The following is a 13,930-nucleotide window of genomic DNA, read 5'->3' on the forward strand; positions in this document are numbered from 1 at the left end:
CTAAGTGATTTTTAACTTGTTCTTTTTTTATTTCAACTTCTAACTCTACCCCTTTGCCACTAACATTCACTATGTTGGGCATTCCTTCATCAGACTTCTCAGTGAAGACCGAAACAAAGAAGTCATTAAGCATCTCTGCCATTTCCAAGTTCCCTGTTACTGTTTCTCCCACCTCACTGAGCGATGGCCCTACCCTGTCCCTGGTCTTCCTCTTGTTTCTAATATATTTATAAAAAGCCTTCTTGTTTCCCTTTATGCATGTAGCTAGTTTGAGCTCATTTTGTGCCTTACCCCTTCTAATCTTGCTCCTGCATTCTTGTGTTGTTTGCCTATGTTCATCCTTTGTAATTTTTCCTTGTTTCCATTTTTTATACAATTCCTTTTTTATTTTGAGATCATGCAAGATCTCCTGGTTAAGCCAAGGCGGTCTTTTTCCATATTTTCTATCTTTCCTACACAGCGGGATAGCTTGCTTTTGGGCCCTTAATAATGTCCCTTTGAAAAACTGCCAACTCTCCTCAGCTGTTTTTCCCCTCACTTTTGCTTCCCATGGGACCTTACCTACCAGCTCTCTGAGTTTACCAAAATCTGCCCTCCTGAAATCCATTATCTCTGTTTTGCTGTTTTCTGTTCTACCCTTCCTTGGGATTGTGAACTCTATGATTTCATGATCACTTTCTCCCAAGCTGCCTTCCACCTTCAAGTTCTCTACCAATTCCTCCCTATTTGTTAAAATCAAATCTAAAACAGCTTCCCCCCGGTAGCTTTTTCAACCTTTCGGAATAAAAAATTGTCTCCAATACAATCCAAGATCTTACTGGATAGTCTGTGCCTCACTGTGTTAGTTTCCCAACATATATCTGGGTAGTTGAAGTCCCCCATCACCACCAAATCTGGGGCCCTGCTTGACTGTGCTAGTTGTTTAAAAAAAGCCTCATCCACCTCTTCCACCTGGCTAGGTGGCCTGTAGTAGATGCATAGCGGGACAACACCCTTGTTTTTTACCCCTCTTAATCTAACCGAGAGATTCTCAACACGTCCATCTCCTACGTCCATCTCCACCTCACCCCAAGTGTGTACATTTTTAAAATATAAGGCAACACCTCCCCACGTTCTTCACTGTCTATCCTTCCTAAGCAGGCTGTACCCTTCAATACCAACATTCCAATCATGTGTGTTATCCCACCAAGTTACTGTGATGCCAACGATGTCATAGTTATATTTATTTATTAGCACTTCCAGTTCTTCCTGCTTATTACCCATACTTCTTCCATTTGTACACAGGCATCTAAGATATTGATTTGATTTTGCCTCCCTGTTTTGCCCTGACCCTCTTTTTACTCTGTCATTGTTGCCCATGCTGCCTCCCATTTCTGACCCATCACCCAGGTTTCCATGTTCTCCACTTACCTGTGGGCTTTGCTCCCCTGCCCCCTTTGAACCTAGTTTAAAGCCCTCCTCACTAGGTTAACCAGTCTGTGTCCAAATACAGTCTTTCACCTCCTCGAAAGGTGAACACCATCTCTGCCCAGCAGTCCTTCCTGGAGTAGCATCCCGTGGTCAAGGAAGCTAAAGCCTTCCTGGTGACACCATCTTCAAAGCCAGGCATTCACCTCTAGGATGCACTTATCTCTGCCTGGGCCCCTACCACTTCCAGGCAGGATTGAGGAGAATACCACCTGCGCCCCAAACTCCTTCACCCGTGCCCCCAGAGCTCTGAAATCACTCTTGACCTGCTCAGCATCACACCTCACAGTATCATTAGTGCCCACATGAATGAGAAGCATGGGATAGTAGTCAGAGGACCGGATAATCCTCGACAATGCCTGCGTAACGTCTCGGATACGGGCCCCAGGCAGGCAGCATACCTCCCAAGATGAAATGTCAGGGCGACAGATGGGCGCCTCCATCCCCCTCAGAAGAGAGTCCCCGACCACCACTACTCTACGTTTCCTCCTCGCAGCGGTGGCAGCAGACTTCCCAGCCTTGGGGGTACGAGGCTTCTCCTCTGCTGTACGGGGCAATTCTTTGTCTCCTGTATCAAGTACAGCATAACAGTTTCCTAGTACCACAGTGGGAGGGTTCTGAGCAGGGGTGGAACACTGCCTACTGCCAGAAGTAACAAGCTGCCAGCGTCCACCCTGATCTATCTCCTCCTCCACCAGTGGTTTATCAGCTATCCTGTGTTCTGGGACAGTTACCTCAGCTGTCTCCACATGAATACTATCCAGGAACTGCTCATGGAGTCAGATACTCCTCAACCTGGCCACCCCTTCCTGTAGCTCCTTACCTGTCACCTGAGAGATTCCACCAGCAGGCACCTTTCACATTGGATGGTCCCCCCAGCCTGGATATCAATGAGTGGGAACTGCAAGCTACAGTCCCTGCAAAGTCACACCAGGATCTGGGTAGAGGCATCCATGGTCAGGCAGTCTGTCTGGCTACATGGGCTGTGTCTACACATGCATTCCTCTTTTGAAAGAGGTATGCAAATTAGGTAAATCAAAAATGCAAATGAGGTATAAAATTGCATATCTGATACCTAATTTGCATATTCTTATTTCGAACAAGCTTCTTTTGAAAGAATAAAACCAATGTAGACACTGCTCTTTCGAAGATGAAGTTTACTTTCGAGAGAGCGGCATCTACACCGATTTTCTTCATTCGAAAGAAGCTATTTCAAAATAAGACTATGCAAATTAGGCATCAGATGTGCAAATTTGTACCTCGTTTGCTTTTTCAATTTACCTCATTTGCATACCTCTTTCAAAAGAGCAATGCAAGTGTAGCTGCAACCATGATGATGTATACTGCTAAGGCTAGAAAACCAGGAAGTGAAATTGACTTGAAATAAAAATGAAATTGACTTATCTACAGGTTGAACCTCTCTCATCCAGCAACCTTGGCACCTGACTGAGCCAAACCAGAGAATTTGACAGACCACAGGAGGTGGATATTGTATAACAGCATTAACAACACTTCCACTGCTTACTGGGCTCTGAAAAGACATTTGGGGTAAATTAGAGGTAAATAATGGGCACCAAACACTGAGAGCCAGGACTAGTGGGTGTAAACAAAGTTTATGGGACTGTGGAAAACTTGGCTACACCCCTAATAAATGGACATCCAGCTAACTAAAATCATACCAGACCACAGATATTGCCAGATCAAAGAGATTGCCTAGGTAGGTTCAACCTGTACTTCCATCATTCCAGTGGTTTAAAGAGGGAAAAAAAACCCTAAATCAACAAAATAAGTGACCAAAAATTAATTTTTTAGCAATTTTTTGAAAAGCTAGTTACATAAATCTAAATTGTGTTTAATAATATACAGAAAGGCATTTATACATTAAAAATAAAAATTTTTATCACGAATTTGTCAATTTCACTTATCTTGGGTACATTACCCACCATGTCCTGTTTTCAGAAGCATAGTATTTTTCAATTCACTGAATATGTCATTGCTATCAGTAATGGGAACAACAGTAATGAAAAGTAACAACTGAATTTATTAATTGCATTAGTCATGACATATAACATGACAGTGAATACATTTTTCATATTCAGGTTCTAGAATGAGAGAAGAAAAGTGCAGTTAGTCAGAGTTCCTTACATTCATTAGAAGGGTGACTACCAAAACCACCAACATTCACAATGGTACATAAGCAAACAGCGGAATCAGTGCCAACACATGTACAGGGTACCCAAAATAATTATTTACAAGATTAAAAATATAAACATTGATTACTCTATCCCATTAAACTGTTGGAGGAAAAACACCTATTGCTATTTGTTGTATTTTAAACAAGTTTTCTTAACAGTAGGAGAGATGTATTTTTTCAAAGTATGTTTAAGTGGAAGTGGCATCTTAACAGTAAATGAAATACCACCGACAAACCTTCTAAGCTTTTACATTCACTGCTCCGACAAAATTACATGAAGTGAGGAGTTCTGTTTTTTCTTGCTTGAACAGTGTTATTTCACTGGAGATGGCACAGCAGAAATACAAATAGGAAAGCCTGCAGTTAAAAATTATGTTGGGTCCAAAGTCTCTCATTTAAAAACAATTCAACATTTTATAACAGTTAAATCTGTTCTATTCAGCCTGTAAGAAGCCACTTTTCAGTGTCAGTTTTGTCAGCTGTAGTCCTGAATACTTTCACCCACTTTTTCCCCAGTCATACAACTAATATATAAATCAAGACTTGGCTTGGATGAAAGATTAACACAATTTCATATTAGTACAAGTTTATTAGATTTACCTTTTTTCCCACCAACTGGTTGATTTTATTTTTATTTTTTAATCAAAAATATGTTCTTAGTGTTGTAGCTATACTTTCTCTGTGTTTCACATCACAGCTTTACAAATTTTAAGTGTCATCTTTATTCCATAGTTTAAGATCCCTCCAACCTTCGAGACTAGCAGAACTTTTGTGTAAGATCCTGCTGAGGGATAGAATGGCACAAATCTAGCATGCCACACACTGATACCTTCACTCATATACCAAGTAACACCATAACTCCACAAACTGTTCTGCTGACTCCAGTAAGACCACTGGTGGAATGGGGTGTTATGTAGTGGGAGCAGTGCTTTTTTTTTTTTTTTGCCAGTACTTGCTGGTCCTGAGTACCGGCAGCTCAGCAGCTCCAGGAGCAGGATTGGTCAGGCGGTGGGGTGGCGAAGGGAGCTGGCTGAGTACCAGCTCCTCTTTGTTTCTTGGATTTTTTGTTGTTGTTGTTTGTTTGTTTTGTATGTTTTATGAAAAAAAAGCACTGAGTGGAAGCATGGATGTTATAGTCTGGCCCAGAGCACTGGAATTACTTTGATTTTACAATGGTAAAACTGCAAACCTAAGTTCACTGTTCCTCTTGAAAAGTAGAATGACACTGTTCATACTGCCATGCCAGATCAGTGGCACATACCTGAGTTTTTCGGCTGCGCTATTTTGATCTGATGTACCTCTGACCTTTTACACGCATGTACATAGCAACTTTGCTTTTGCTACTCTCGGCCTATTGTTCCATCCACTTTTAAGTAGAATGCCCCACCATAGTCATGGATCTAGCCCCATTGTTTTTATACACTTTCTAAAATGAGGGTGGAAAGGCAGGAGAATGACTTTGAGCAAGATTGGATCTGTGGAAATAGACATACTAAAACTACATTTTAAATGAAGGTGTCACCTCCTGCTTACCTCACTGACCCAAGCAGTTCTATTCCCTTTACAAGACAGCTCAAATATACTACTGTTAGTATTAGCTTCACTAGCTGTTCCATGAGTAAGAACAGCTAGTCCAATGAGCCAGCGCATGCTTCCTCAGGGAGGGAAGCCTTCACATGTGGCCATCTTTTCCTTCACAAGGAAGGGAAATTCAGCCACTACTGCTTCATCATGTCCCCAGCTCCAGCCTATCTGGGGAAGAAATGGGGTAGGCTGACAGTAGCAGAACAGAGGCATGGGAGATGTACGCCATCTGGCTTTTGTCCCACAGAATTTAAGCAGAAAAGAACTTTTGTGAGTCCCAAGAGCAGCTAACAGAGGGAAAGCTGAGATACTAGGGAGTTAAAGGGGACGTCCATGGGGCCAGAGTTAGTTCACAGGGCATCTGGGCATATGCTCATGGCCTCTTGTGATTCTTCCATTTTCAGGGTAAGACCCACAACCAGTGTTACCTCTGATTTTTGACATCCATGTGTGAAATAAATTTTGTTATGTGCACCAAGGCATGTGTGGATGTGCACCATTACTAGATAGACATGCTGTTGGCTGTGGGCGCTCTGCTAATCAGCTGGATAGCATTTGCATCTTTCCTGGATGGCTGCCCATGCACACAGCTTACAGAGAACAGTGCCCACAACCTTTTCCACAAGGGACGTGCCTCTCCCTTGTGATGGGATCATATGGGGAGTGGCTGGGAGGGGTATGGGAGGGAAGATCCTTCACAAACAAATTCTCACTATGATTTCCTCCCTCCTGCAGGGTGTTCCGTGTGCAGAAATTATCTGGGCCTTTGCATTTACTGAAATTAACAGAGAAATGGTATCAGGCGTACAACGCTTTCTTTTTAAGGTCAGATTTAATGCAAAGCAGATGCACCCACTGTTCTTTTACGGGCACATAATATTCAAAGACACGAAGCATCTGAATAGAAAAATCAGCTGAAATGATTTGGTGCTGACATGGTGATCATTTTAATGTGCCATAGTCTGAAACAATAAAAACTTCTTTTGGTCCTTACAATCCAAACCAACATCTTGTTCTTGCTTGAAACAGACTTAACTGAAATTACAATTAGAGTTAAAAGGAAAAACACACTGGGGTAGCAAATCACAAAACATGGGCAGTGACACCGCAGACAGCACACAGGATTCACTGCACTTGAATGCATCCTATCCCATGCCTACCACCACAAGTGAAGTATGACAATGATTATATTAGCTGCAATTTGGACGTGCTGAGCATTAGGTCAAGCCCTGGAGTGGCTGCTTGTCAAGATGGAAAAACAATGAAAAAAATGTTGTTTGCATTTAGATCAGAGAAAATATTAACACATCAATATAGATGATTGCACAGTTATCTGCACATTTAGGGGGCACTTACTTGTACAATTCTACATGAGCAAATGGGTTATGTTAGCTGAATGAATAAATGCAAGAAAAAGTACAGCAACTGTCACGTATAATCTCCGCCAAGCCTTAGTTCTGCACCGTTCTTCAGCTGGTATGACTTCGATTTTCCAAGAGTTGAAGTAGCATTTCATATCAATGGCCATGAAAATAAGTTTCCAGGCCTCCTTACTTAAAATCCTCTAATATTTGCTGTTATATAACCATTTTAAGTGGTTATTGTTGCAGTAAACTGTCTCCTTCATACCATTAGCACAATGAAAAGCCTTTTCAAAAAGCAGTCTATAACAACAGGCAAAAAGCTACAGAGTGGGACCATATGGAAAAATCAATGGCTCCCATTGAGATGCAAACTCTGGCAGTACCATAAATTTAAAAAACAGCTAGAGTTTTGCTTTTCTAAGCAAAAACTTGGTAATTTGGCTCATCTGTACTTTAAGCACTCTCTTGAAAATGCATCTAAATCAGACATTTTGAAACTTTGGTGCAATATTATTTCAGCCTAGATAAATAATTTAGTACAATTCAATAAAAAATAATCAGGGAACACATTTTTATAAGATAAGTTTACACATAGAATTCTTCAAATTTGGTCCTCAGTAATTCCAAATGGTAGCATGGATTGAGGGGTTGAGGAAGATGACGGTGTTGATGATGATTATGATGATGATGGATGGATGGATGGCGTAACAGTGAACATGGATTCACCTAAGTAGGTGCATGGCCTCCTCTTAAATCTGTTGCATACATTCAAATCCTATTACTGTTGATGGAAGTGATACATGTGTGGGAAGAAGTAAATAAATCCCTTTGTCTCAGTTGCAGACCACACCTATAGCACAGCAAACTTTACTCTATTGTGACAAAATAAGTTCACAAAAGACAGTATATCATGCTACTCGAAGAAGATCCTCTGTGCTGATAACTGGGAAGGAAACACATACCACTGAAGATACAATAAGTAACTATAAAATGTTATGCAATAGATAGAAATATCCTAGGGACATATAAAATTTACCAGTAGTGACCTGAAAGTGCAAAAGAGTATATATATATATATATATATATATATATATATATACACTAAATGCCAAGATCTCGTCTATAAAACTTTTTATGTGTTATGTACAGGATGATAATTATACAGCATCAGCGTTCCAAGCACAGTTCTAAACAAAGTATTTTTAAGGAATAAAAACCATCACATTGTAGAAGAGTGGTATCTTTGGAAACTGGAAGATCATTTTTACCTTGATATCTACCAAGGTCATAAAAACAGTTGCTTAAAACACATAATATCACAAATTAGAGGCAAAAATCACAACAAAATGGCTCCAAGACTATCACATCTTTAGGTTTCAACCCATTAAATCCAGCATGTCATCAATTTTTCAGCCATTAAGCATATCAGTGTCCTTTACATGTGATTTAAAGGAATTAAATGTATGTTTTAGAAAAAGCTTTTTGAACTGCCTTTTAGGGCTTTGTTTTAGGCTTTGTGTGAAGTTATAACATACAAATATATTTCTATTATAATAAAAACAAATCCTGGTAACTATTAAATTTCAGATTATTAACTTTTGACATTAAAAAACATAACTGGCTTTAAAACTATTCTGAATCTTGTGAATAAAAAATTAGAGTTAATATAAGCATTAACTTGTATTTAAGTGTCTTTACTCCCCCATAGTCACTGCTCTGACTCATGAATCAATGCCACTGCGTTGTTATGGTACAACATACTGATACCCTCACACGATACTTTCCTATTCTCCTCTTAAGGATATGATTGTCCTTTGTACACTGCAAGCAGTCAAATGAATCAGCAACAGATTTGCAGAACCAACTTACGTTAGGTATAGGGAATAAGGCATGAGGAACTGATTAGCATCTACTCTCTGTAGGAAAACGGAAGCTAGGCAGGCATCTCTTCCACCAAGAGCACTCTTCCTGCATGGAAGCCTCAGATCCCCTTGTCAGAGAGGAGCTATTCAGATTGTATTTGCCAGCCAGCTCACAGCAAGTGAGCAGTTAAAAAAAAAATGGACATGAAATACAGAGAGAAAAATAAGGAAAGGAAAAATATTTTCATGTTGGTTGTTTTTAGTTATAATGTGAGGGGACTAATTTAAAATTATTCTGCTGTTTCTTGCTACATACTGGCCACAATGCAAACAAAATGCATATGACGAAAAACTGCCACAACCAAGTACTATATAGGTGGTAGGTTATTTCTCCTATAGTGTTTTAAATGATATACAGCTCCTACTATCCATTCTTCTCTCTTTAAAGTATGTCACAAGCTCATAACATCCTCTCTCCATCTCAACTTTCAGACCCCTATACAATCCTTCTGTACAACTGGTCATTAAAATAAAATGGGCAAAGGGGACTTTTCTGTATAATCATCACGCAAAGAACAACATGATTCTTACAGTCAGACAGAGGGGGAAAAAACTAACAAGACTGTTAGTTTTATGGCTAGAATTAAAATTCCATGCTCTGTACATTCAGCCGTTGGAGAACCTTAGCTTCTAAAACCACAAGTAGAGGGTAAAAGGCAAATTGCTTTTTCAGACAAAGAAAATAATTGCCGACACATTTTAAGATAGATTTACTGGATGCCTGCTCAGTGTGTGCCTTGGAATGCACATGCCGGGCATTGTTTGCATGGGTGTGTGTATGCAGGTTCATTTGTGTGCATGTATAGCACATGTGTGACTATACAAGCATGTGTATGACTTGTAAGTGAGAGTGGACATGGTGAGAACCATACATATATACATTATGAAGAATTCCGTTAAACAATAAACTTCTTTCAAGCATATTGAGATTGTGGCACAAACCAAGAAAGCCAGGAATTTGAATGGAAGGGATAACTTTTCCACCATAGGGGTTATGCTAATCAGTATTAGGAAAAGAAACTATTTCAAAGATAGATCTCAATGTGATCCCTTTTAGCTACATGGGCAACTCCCAGTGATACCACCAGGAGTTGCACTCATCTAAAGAAAAGAACTCTTAATATTGTCTTTCCTAGCTTTTCACAGTTTAAGTTATTACAGCCTTAAAATTCCTTAAATTTACATTTTGTATGTCTCATTTTCTTTTTTAATATGAGAGAAGATTAAGCAAATGGTCATGTAAGATTCACTTACATAAATTTAGGATTCTCTACATAAAGTTTTTATACTTTTTTAAAATGTGTCTTTCTATATTTATTGAAATATCCCCTTCATATCACTTGCAGTTTGTTGACTAAATACAGATCTTAAAATAGTTTTAAATGCATAGTATTTACCCATTAGACTTTAATGACCTGTGGAACTGTTTCAGAGTATCATGAAAATATGTCTTTAGGCACATCATAAAATCACCATGAAGTTTCTTTGAAATGTTGTCAAGCCCATGTACAGTAGCCACTTTCAAGAAGACATCTCAGACATTAACGTGTTTCATAGTACCCAGCTTGTCTGGCTATCTTCTGGAGCACAAACCTATCGCATCTCTTTTCTTTCTTGAAATGAAATCACTTAGAAATTATTCAAACTGAAACTGAAAATTCAAAGCTTTCTTTAAACAATCTAAACCAATATTATATATATATATATGTGTGTGTGTGTGTGTATGTATATATATATATATATATATATATATATATATATATATATATAAAATAAAAATGTGTTGCTATCCTGCATTTCTTTTCAGCCAGGTTTGATCACAGAGTAAATTTGTATAAACCCCTGAAAATAGAGGCTTGCAGTGGCAATGCTGTCAGAATATTGGCTCTGGCACAAAGAATGTATCACTCTAATAAAAGCAGCATAATAAACTTGTTTATCTGGGGAAACTAGAGCCCATATAAAAGAGAGTTTTGCTCTAGTTTAAGGTACTTAAAGGAAGTTCCATAATTTTAGAATTGTAAAATTATCTAGCTATAAAAATTAACTTTTGCTTAAACTCTAGATAATACAGACAGACAATTTATATAAAAATTTGTAGCATTGAGTAAAAGTGTTAAAATATGTATCTATCTACACATGAAGGGTAATTTATTGTATAAATGTGACAGTTGTGTATATATTGGCTTTTAGTAAAATGATTCCCTGAACCTGTTTTTTATGCATCAGACAAATATTGAAGTAAACATCTGAACTTTGCCAGACATCTGTTATCCATTTATATTGTAACAGATCCAAAACAAAACAGACAAACAAACAAAAATATCTCTTCTAATTTTAGACATCCACTTAACTCATTAACTAGCTACCAGACACAAGTAAATTGAGTCTGCTGCTGACCAGCACTGCAGCTATGTACATCAGGTAACTAATTACCTGTTTGGTTGTGTTTTCTTGGCATTTTTCCACACAATTGTAGAGCAGACTTTTTTTTTTTTCAATTTAAGCAGAAGCAAAAAACAAAAAACAAATCAATAAAAGCTGAGTGTATTGGAGAATTCCTCTTGTCGGTCTTTTTCTGTATTTGTGCCCCCTTTAAGAACTCATGGCACTAATTTGCATTAGGGGAGATGCTTATTTTATGTTCATAATCAAAGTCCAGCTTCTGCAAAGGCATGTAAAAATGACCTCCTAAGTGTTTAGTGCTTCAGAAAAAAAAAACAAATTTTCAAAAGTGCTTGAAAAGAATTTGACTTTTTTTGTATTCATAGATATTGTATATCAGGAAGAGATTCAGAAATGCTAGCCCACAAAATACACTTAAGGGGCCCTTTTAGTTGCCTTTCTTTAGGTGATGCAAACATTTTTATTAGTGTTTTCCTATAAAGACTTTCCCACCTGTAACTCACTGTCCATCTTTGTCTCCAGATCTTGTTCAACTATTTTTTAGCATTGTCCTGAAATGTGGTGGCTTTAACCATTGTTCCCACTAACCCCCTATTACTGACCCGGCGTACAAGTACTTTGGAGACAGGGATTTTTGTTCTGGGAATCTCACTTTTAATTGGGTGATGGTGTGCAGTGTGATGGCTGTTACTGGCATCTGTTGCATGGCTGGTGGGATGCGATGTAAAATGTTTAATGCTGATAGGTATCTTGGAGTCCTTGGCTGAACCTGCAGGTGTTTTAAGTGAGCATGTGGTTGTTACCGGAGACACAGGTTTGGAGCGCAATACACAGGTGACTTCTTCATCAGAAGGCACCCCTGTGGTGTTTTCATCCGTGTCAGCATAAAGATCATAGAGGGCATCACCACTATAGCTGTCCCTGGGGATGCTCTCTTTCTGGATGCTATTGCTGTTGTCTTCCTCAGGACCAGGAGTAGTGGAATCCCAGTAGCCCTCATCACTGTTTGGGATGCCCTCTGGCTGCTCATTTTCTCTGTTCTTCTGTTCATCTTTGTGGTTGAGGTGAATTGGAATCTGGTTAAGACCAATGCGTTTCACCATTGAACCATCCTGTGCCCCCTCAACACATTTGCTCTCTTTTTTGATGTCAAGTGGTTTTGTCCTTCCACCTTCTCCTCCCTGGATCTCTTGGACTTGCTCCTCAGTTTGTGATAACATATCCCAGAACTCCTGAAGGTAGGTGTCATCCACTTGGTCTGGGCTTGCCATCTCCTCCCCTCCTCCCTGGTAGGTCACCATGATTGGGTTCTTTTTAGAAGTGCCTGGCTTGCTGGCCCCTGGGGTGCTCTTGTCACAGCCGCCACTGCTGCTGCCCACTTCCTCTTCCTGGTCTGCAATAATATCTCCACAGCCTGTAAGAGAGTCAAAGCTTTTCAGTGAAGTCACGTCAGCAAACATCAAACAAATACGATCTATCGATTGCTCTGAGGGTGGATCAATAGAGGAAGGGTTAGGGGCTGCTGCCATCTCTTGACCACTAAGACATTCAGGTTCAACAAGGGGAATAGTCTTTATTGGAATGTCACCTGTTATGGCCGTATCCTTCGCAGTCCCAACCTGTTCCACACCCGGATCTGGCAGCTCACAGCAGTTCTCCTCACGTTGTTTTCCAGTGGCAGCAGGCTCCTCTCTATGTGTGCTTTTGTTGTTCTGCAGTTCCCCAGCATCTTGAACTTCAGGCTCAGCTGCTGTCGCATGCACATCTCTGCTGTGTTTATCACAAAACAATTCAATGTTAATGTCTTCCGTGGTACACTGAGGCTCGGACAAAGGTTTTGGTGTCTCTTCTTTGATGCATTCCAAGCTGGCAGTCAGAGAACCAGGCATAATAAGACTGCCTTGAATTTCTGATGTTTCCCCCCTTTCCTCCTTGCTGTTTTTATCCTTTTTATGCCACCGCATACTGCTGAAGATCCCTTTCAGTCCTTTCTTTTGTCTGCTGCCCGCCCTCTGATCTGCATTCTCTCCCTTGCCATTTTCTGATTTCCCATTCTTCTTCAACAGAGAGAAGAAACTGTGGGACTTAGCCACAGAGCTGCTTGATGAAACATTGAGACCGGCTACAACCCGGGTGTTTATATCCCTGGTCAGTTGATCAACACCACCGCCACTTGATTCTTCCTTCTTGCCGCTTTCCAGCACCACATCAGCTAATCCATCGTGAGTCCTGCTCCTCACCATCCCAGCTTTACTGGAGCCTTTCCCATCCCCGCCTTTGTTTTTCATCCCAAATATGCTAGGCAGGGTGCCCCCAGATTTCCTCCTCTTAAATAATTTGAAAGCAGTTTTATTAATCTTCCCGGACGGTGGCTCAACTGCCGGCGTCTCGGCACAATCGCAATGCAAGTCCATGTCTGCTGCTGGCTGTGTCCCTGATCCTGCCTCCTTCCCCTCCTGCAGACCCCCACAGATGCCTGATACTGATTTCCCTCACTGACAGCCTCTCTGCTACTGCTGCCTCCTGCTCATCTCCATGGCAACCCAGAGAGGGATAAGCAGCTTTCCTCAGTCATGGGCCTGCGCCAGGCCACTGTCATCCATTCTAAATCAACCTGAGCTGCAACAGCAACACCAATAGAGTTTGCGCCTCACCCCTCCCTGAAAGGGCTTATATAACTTAACCCGTTTCATGCTGCTGCTCTTCACTATCATGTGTGCAGTGCAGGGTTTATTCTGGGTGAAAACAGTTTGTGCTGTTTACAGATTCCGCAATGGCATTTCGGTTCTCACAGTGCAGCTCTGCATTACCCTAAGACAGATAATAATAATCCGTATGGACAACACACATTTCATCGCAGAGCGCTAAACGCGCTATACGCAGCATCACACACCTTCTGCACAGCAGAAATACTTCTCGGTTTTCTGACTGTCATTCTGAAGCCCATTTCAAAATCTCTCTCTTTTCCATTTAATAATGCTGCTATCTTCTTT

General features: G+C 40.3%; 1 protein-coding gene across 1 annotated transcript; it reads right to left on the reverse strand.

Annotated features, from left to right (window-relative positions):
- Positions 1-11,470: 11,470 nt before the first annotated feature.
- AMER2 (APC membrane recruitment protein 2) lies at positions 11,471-13,407 on the reverse strand. The gene has a single exon (XM_074982171.1). It carries the CDS (start codon positions 13,349-13,351, stop codon positions 11,471-11,473), a length of 1,881 nt encoding a protein of 626 aa, XP_074838272.1. The 5' UTR covers positions 13,352-13,407.
- Positions 13,408-13,930: the final 523 nt, after the last annotated feature.

The sequence above is a fragment of the Carettochelys insculpta genome, chromosome 1, assembly GCF_033958435.1.
Source record: "Carettochelys insculpta isolate YL-2023 chromosome 1, ASM3395843v1, whole genome shotgun sequence".
NCBI classification, from domain to species: domain Eukaryota; kingdom Metazoa; phylum Chordata; order Testudines; family Carettochelyidae; genus Carettochelys; species Carettochelys insculpta.